We start from the raw sequence: 7,937 nt of genomic DNA on the forward strand, positions 1-7,937 counted from the left end.
CCTAGAAATGATCGTGAAATTGTAGCTGACAAACTGCACTAAGATCCTTGAATTTATTTTACTTGTCATCCGTCTACGTACATGCAAATAAACTAATATGTTGGATCTGATCCATGATGCATAATCAGTGTGAAAGTTTAGTCAAGAAAGAAGAAGAGTGTATCGTCTGAGATGTGCACTACTAACGTGGAGGCATTCGGCAGGCTCATGTCTCCATCAGATAAAGTATATGTAAACATGAATAGATGACAATTTTCATCGCAAAATGCCTATATCAAAGCGAGCAGTATATCAAACTGCTTACTTGCCGCAAAGATGAGATGGTCAGCACATAAAGGTGCTCACAAATGCTGATGCCGTACTTACATCAGAACTCTAGCCTCAATTTCTCAAACAGAGCTTCTTTCAAATAGTCATGTTGCACGCATTTATAATCAGAGAAGTTGTATTGGCCCCTTGATACGAGAAAAGGCAAGGACAGCAAGTGCTGCAGAGTACCCTCAACAAGAAGTAACTATTATACTGCAATAAATAAACCTCTACAATTGAGTAGAAAGTGACAAAAAAAGGAGCGCTCCATCTGCCTGACCTTACTTTTTAGAAATGTCACAAGCTGCTTATAAAAAGTTTAAAACAACTTACGTGCTAAGAGTACAAAATAACATCTACTCCCTCTATCCCATAATATAACATCTTATTACATCAAATGTAATAAGATCTTATATTAGGGAACGAAGGGGGTACCATCTTCCGGGTGTTTGGATTATAGAGCTCACCAACATAGGCATTCGGCTTTACGGCCAACACTGATGATAGGAACTCCTCCTGTGCTTCAGCTCAAATCTCTAGTAGCTGAGTTTAGACCCATCTTGTTACTAAACAACTTCGTGCCACCAACCAAACATCCCTGCCACAATCATGGCCTCATATGACACAGTCATAATTCACACCCTAGCCTTGATCGTGCATGGAGCTGCGAATTGGATTTGATTACTCACAACCATAGAAAAGAAAGGGAAGACTAAAGATCAAATCCACCGGAGCAAACAATAGATTCTTCAGCAAAAGGTCGTCCATGGTTGTCGGATGGTTTATATGTGAGGAATCATTGTCGATGGACATAAAAAGTCGGGGCATCGTCTATGGTGTACGAGATTGATTGGACTGGCCTTGCGACACCCTCAGGCCTCAGGTATGGCGATGTGCCGATGTCGATGGCCAGCTCGGAGCCCATATCATGTTACAGCAGCGCCGAGTACCTGGGCACGATGTCCCGGCGTTGCGGCCGCGAAGGCCGCAGTGACGTCAAACAACTTCTTGAAGCCGGCTGCACCCAGTCGTGGGCTGTCGAACGCAAACACCGTGACCGGCCATTCTCGGCGATGTACAACGCATTCAGGGTGGCCAGCTCCGCCCCGAGGCTGTGCCCCATTACCGTGATGCTCACCTCCTCGTCCTTGTACGTATCCAGCAGTTTCTGCACCTCAGTTATCAATGAATCCTAGCTTTCCCTCCTTCAAGAGGTACCACACTCAATAGAAAACACGAAGTACAATAATAAGTACAAAGAATCTGTAATCCAAATATAAATATGTGACTTGTAAATAGCAATGACAAGTGGATAAAGCATATGTGCAAATTCTAAGACACTAATATACTTATGCTCCAACTCAAATACTCAATCAATGGGACACACAAGAAATACATCGACTGTAATAAATAAATGAGCATTGTTTCTAGACAGCACCAACAATATCCCTCTACCTCCCCTTCAATTTTTAGATTCTGAATTAAGTTTGTGGTCTGGAATTAGAAGCCATATATTCAAAAATCCTCAGCAATGAATCAAGCTGAATAATATGCACCTTTAACTTGACGTCAGTTCCTCCATCATTACGCTTGTTACTCAGTAAGATTTTATTATCTCCATTAAGGTGAATGCAACAAACTGTTTGGCACAAAGGTCTCTAAATTAGAATGCTGGAATAAATCCATGCATGAAACTATTGTCTTAAGACATTGGCACCGAATAAACACCAGAACTTAATCAAGATGCACACGAAGGCCTCAAGTAGGAAGGAACAAAAGATAAAGAAGTTTAACCGCGCTAACACATAAAGAAAAGATAATTATGAGGTGAAAAGAACTGAAAATCTAAGTAAGTTGTACTGACAGAACCATTGGCATGCATCTTCCAGTTTGTACCACTCATGACCCCATGCCGGGAAAATCCTCCCTCTCTCATGCGAACCAGACAAAAATAGTAAAGACAAAAGTTTGACCTTCATTACATTAAGTACTAATTTGACTTTAATTGTAAATCTTAGCAAAAAAGGAACTAACCTGGTTGATTTTTCCTGTTTTTTTTTCGTTATCGTTTTCGATAGTAGAACCCGATCCGTTTTTGGATTGAATGGACAAAAGGCACTAACCACACCCTTGTTGAACTTGAGAAATTGTACAATTGGACAAAAGCAGATTATAGATTCATATATAAGAGAAAAGGAAGACTCAGTCTAGTTGGAGCTATATGCATTAATGCATGGATGTCCTCCACAGAATCTTTGCACCTTTTAATTTAGAGTATTTTTCTTTAAGATGTCAACCATAAAGTAGACATGAACTATATACACACTCGATATTCATTACATGAATTAGAAGTAGAAGCGCTACTTCAGGGCAAAAAAAAGATATAGTACAACCGGTTCTTCTATCTATATCTAACCATGCGTCATTAAGCTAAAAGTTTGGTTCATATCGGTCTCATCAGATGACTCATGAGATTGCCATTTGAGGATATGTGGTCTGCTGGGAACACCGGCGGCAGCGGTGAAGCGCACGGTAATAGAATAGTCCTGTGTGACATATGTTTTCTTGCATTGTCCTGTGTAACAGGTTGATATTTCTCTAGGAATGGTACTAGAAAGATTGTGTGGTGCTGATATTAAACTTATAATAAAATTGAGTTCTAGAAACAATTCCCTACATTGTCTCATTAGTAATCACACCAAGAATACTTATCCTCCTATAGATCTGAGTTGACTCTGTGTTTTGGTGTGCAGAAATTGGTTACCGGTAGGAAATAATATAACTAATCGGTATCTTGAGTTGCAAAGAGATCACTCAGAATGGTGCCTGATATTATGCCATAAAGAACTCACATTTTTTATTGTCCCTCAGGATATGTACGCACCTTTCTCTGCTGGATGCATGCACAATTCTGAATTAAGAACAAATGACATGTTAATTAGCTATCGTACAAATGCTTTTCCGAGGGAAGTCGATTATGCATTAAAAAAACACTCTATGATGCTGCATAAATAAAGTCATGGACGGGAAAGCAATTTTTGACCCCGTGATTTCTCTGTACATTAGGCAATGCCATGAAGTAATTTTTTTACAAAGAGGGGAGCCCATCAATTTCCCTACTGGATTTTCTGGTGTCCCGTTTTATAATAAGTTCTTTGCTGGAAAAAACATACAAATAATTAGTTACTCTATTTGTCCCGACGTCGTGGACTATGTCTATAGTTTAATTTAATTTCTAAATGGAACCAAACGACGATTTCTATTTTCTGCAGATAAAACATGGTGGCTTTAGACCAACATAAATATGTATACCTTCATTTAGGTTTCAGTTCAAAGGTCTCAATGCTCCAATTTCTCATTTTGAAACCTGAAACTGAAAGGAATTTAACAAATCAACATAGCCTTGTGGAACCTTGATCTTAGTTGCATTAAGCCAATCAGAGTAAGAATGTAGCTTTGTATCCTAGCTGTGTACATCTTCTCTAAAAGTAATAATAAAGGCTACCATGTTCATTCAAGAATAAAAATTCCCATGTCAGGATAATCTTTCAGTACAAAAGCTTGGTGCATTTCCTTTAGACACACTAAAAACCGACCACTGTTATGAACTTCAGAGATGAACACTTGATTCATAATTTGGTTTGCCATAAACTATAAACCAAAAGATTTACACATTAAAGCAGCAGTGGGTAAGCATATGTTGGGTTCTAATAGGAGAGGAGTGCTTAGGAAAGAAAGAAATCGTAGCCATATTCAGATTCTTCCATGACTGTTAAATTTGAAGGAATAACTTACTGTATCAAAGACTATAATTTCATACAGAAGACATATCATGTGGAAACAGAAATATATGAGTATGGCAGGTGGGAACCATAGATCACAAGAAACAAATATTAGTTTAGTTGCACTCATATCATCAAGGGCATTGAGAGGTAACCTAACCTTGGAGATTGCATTTTGCTTCACCCAGTCCTTATGACTTCTCAATCAACCTTCCACAACTCTTCTGCATGTGCCGCCTGCAAACCGAGGAGAAGACAATGTTGGGTGGCCATGTGTAGAGTGAAGGTGGATTAGGGAGAAGCATTGATATGAAGAAAGCTCGTGAAACACAAACCTGATTGCCATTGTATCTCATGAAAATATACTTCTGATGAAAACAAATATTTGCCATCGTTGTACCTGCCTCTCAAACAAAATATGATATGTTCTAATGAAAACGAAAGAAGATGATATGCATACCCCACAGAGGAAAATCATCTTGATTGTAGAAAAAATAGGGGGGCAACGTATTCATCAAACTGATACAGTACGAATTAAGCCTATAAGATGAACTGAGTCTGGAACTCTGGATCCACCATTACCGAGAGATCCATCCATCCCCATGACCCGAGTCATAGACCAGTACTTCTCTCCTTCCGCTCCTCTTTTGCCTGGATCCAAGCCGCCAAAAAGGGATCCTGCCAAGGCGGCTGCGGCGTTTACCCGGATGGACCCGAGTTGGGATGTCTTGCACTGTGAGTCAGGGAGTCTGTAGGAAGTGGCGGCGGCGACGGGAGCGCAACAATGCAATCCTCGTCTCCACGTCGTCACATCCACGACATCCTCAATGCATGGAGAGGCAGCCCCATCGGGCGTGTAGGAGCCGACGGCCAGGAACGGAGGCATCGTCCTCCGCGGGTGGTGTGGTGATCCGATCATGGGCGGCGGCATAGAGGGCGCTAGGCATATCCATGAGGCGCTGGCGGCGGCCGACGTGGCGACCCCGTGTCCCGATCAGGCGCCCACGGCCGAGGCCGAGGGTCCCTTCTTGTCGGCCATGGATGCCATGGCGTTCATGGCCCATGGCACACGAGCTCCATGCCCGAGCAATTGCGATGAGAGATGGCGGCGGCATGCGGGAGGGGTGCACCGTGCGAGCGGAATGGCGGCAGCGGCGTACGAGCGGAATGGCGGCGGGGCGGAGGATTCGGCGGCGGTGGTGGCAACGATCGATGGGAGTGGGCAAGGATGGGGATCGATGGAGTTTTCTCGCGGCGGCGGCGGAAACGATAGATGGGATCGATGGGAGTGGGCAACGAAGGATGGGGTCGATGGATTTTTTTTGTTGGCTGTGGGTTTTTTTGGTGGCTGCGTGGGATGGGGTGGGGTGGGGGAGGTGACGAAAAAAACCTGTCGAAAAAAACCAGTCGAAAAAAAACCAGACGAAAGTGGGGGGACTATTCAACCAACTCGTCCATTAGGAGTAGAGATGTAGTGCGTTTAGAAAGAAAAGAAATCGCGGAATTGCAGATTTTGTTTCTTTGTTTCGTGAGTTGTAGACAAGATTATGTTAAAAATTGCAGAGCATGCGTTTGCAATTTACATCTCCTACCTACGGCTGAACCTGGAAGACAAGATTATGTTTCCTCTTTTTTTTTTTTACGGGGGACGACAAGATTGTGTTAGAAATCATGAAATGTGGCTAACCGAATTCATGATGAACCCAAACAAGATGCCTATGCATGCCACTCGCATGGCCTTCCAATGCTCCTTTCCTGCTCTGATCTTCGTCTCCGATCGGGGTATGCAGTTGCGCACGAATCAATGCGCGCTTGCGACATCGTGCTCCCATATCGAAATGTCACGCCGTGCAAGCAAGATGCAATGATTGCCGCCGTTGCCGCCTCAGTATATAAACACCGACCAACAGAGCAAGCAGCCGCACAGAGCCAGGCTATACCGAGCTAGAGAAAGAGACGGCCATGTCGGAGCAAGGGCGCATCGTCGGACCGATCACGACCACCGCGGCGGCGAGATGGAAGGAGCTCCATGGCGAGCGGTCGTGGGACGGGCTGCTGCGGCCGCTGGACCTGGACCTGAGGCGCACGTTGATCTGGTACGGTGAGATGGCGCAGGCAACGTACGACGCGTTCAACCACGAGAGGCACTCGCCGCACGCCGGACTCTCGAGGTTCGGCAGGAAGCGCTTCTTCGAGCGCGTGATGCTGCCGGGCCACGCCGCCGCGTACCGGGTCACCAGGTTCCTGTACGCCACGTCCTCCGCCCCCGCCGCTCCGGCCGCCGCGTTCGTGAGGGGCCGCCATCCGCGGCACCGGTGCAAGGATTCCAACTGGATCGGGTACGTAGCGGTGGCCACTGATGCAGGGAAGGCGGTGCTCAGTCGCCGGGACGTGGTCGTCGCGTGGCGCGGCACCATCCAGGCGCTGGAGTGGGTCGACGACCTCGAGTTCGCCATGGTGCATCCCAAGGGCATCCTTGGCGACGCCGCCGGTGCCGACGCCATGGTGCACCGCGGCTGGTTCTCCATCTACACCTCCACCGACCCGGCCTCCACCCACAACAAGGACAACGCGAGAAGCCAGGTAATCTTGTGACCAAACGACAGTATTGTCACGTATACCGTATAATCTTTGGCTTCATGCTCGTGCATGGATGCCAGGTGCTGGCTGAGGTGCGGAAGCTGGTGGACATGTACAAGGACGAGGAGGTGAGCATCACGGTGACCGGGCACAGCCTCGGAGCGGCGCTGGCCACCCTGAACGCTTTCGACATCGTCGAAAACGGCTACAACTGCATGGCCTCGGCGACGTTCCCGGTTACAGCGTTTGCGTTCGCCAGCCCGCGCGTGGGCGGCGCCGGCTTCAAGAAGCGGTTTGACGCAGCGGCCGCGGCCGTCGGCCTCCGCGTCCTGCGCGTCCGCAACGCCCGGGACATCGTGCCCAAGTACCCGGCGCTGCTGTACCACGACGTGGGCTCCGAACTGGCCATCGACACCGGCGCGTCGCCGTACCTGAGGGCGACCGGGGACAAGCGCGTGTGGCACAACCTGGAGTGCTACCTGCACGGTGTGGCGGGCGCGCCGACGGCGGCCGGAGGGGCGTTCGAAATCGTGGTGGAGCGGGACGTGGCGCTGGTGAACAAGTTGTACGATGCGCTGAGAGAGGAGCACGGGGTGCCTGCGGGGTGGTGGGTGCCGTGGAACAAGGGCATGGTGAAGGGGGACGACGGACGCTGGAGGCTGGTGGACTGCGAAGACGAGGATGGGGAGGACGCCGTCGTGCCACCGGTGAACAAGTGAAGTGGACGCCTCCATATCAGGGTCGCGTCATGCATGCATGCACGAAAGACAGTTGATTTTTTTTAATATTCGGGATGTCTATTATCTGGAGTATTATTTGGAAGCTTCGTAGTAAATTGCAATTATGTTTTAATTGTGGGATTATAGCCCAGGACTTAATGCAATGTTATAATCTCTCAGTGTTTTAAAAGAAAAAGTCCGAGTACTTAATGTGGTAATGTGTTTTTTTTACGGAAAATGCGTTTTCTTTCAAGCTGTTACTTAAGAAATACTGCCTTTGTAACTTAATATAAGATGTTTTTTGACACTAACATCTTATATTAAGTTGCAGAGGGACTACTATTATAGTAAGTACATTATATAAATGTAATTTTCCAATATACTAGCAGTATATGTCAATTATTTTTATGAGTATGACATTATAGGACAAATGTGCATTGGGCACACTGAGCCCATGTTCAACACAACATGTTCAAAGTTGAACTCATTTCGATATGAACCACACTTTTAAAATTTTGCAAAGAAAAAAACTTTAGGGGTTTATCCT

General features: G+C 46.2%; 1 protein-coding gene across 1 annotated transcript; it reads left to right on the top strand.

The window, feature by feature from the left end:
- The first annotated feature begins 6,053 nt into the window (after window positions 1–6,053).
- On the top strand, window positions 6,054–7,390 carry LOC109759792 (phospholipase A1-II 6-like). The gene is made up of 2 exons (XM_020318632.1): window positions 6,054–6,674; window positions 6,752–7,390. The coding sequence occupies exons 1-2, from the start codon at window positions 6,054–6,056 to the stop codon at window positions 7,388–7,390; spliced, it is 1,260 nt and encodes a 419-aa protein (XP_020174221.1).
- Window positions 7,391–7,937: the final 547 nt, after the last annotated feature.

Source organism: Aegilops tauschii, chromosome 1, assembly GCF_002575655.3.
Source record: "Aegilops tauschii subsp. strangulata cultivar AL8/78 chromosome 1, Aet v6.0, whole genome shotgun sequence".
Lineage (NCBI taxonomy): Eukaryota > Viridiplantae > Streptophyta > Magnoliopsida > Poales > Poaceae > Aegilops > Aegilops tauschii.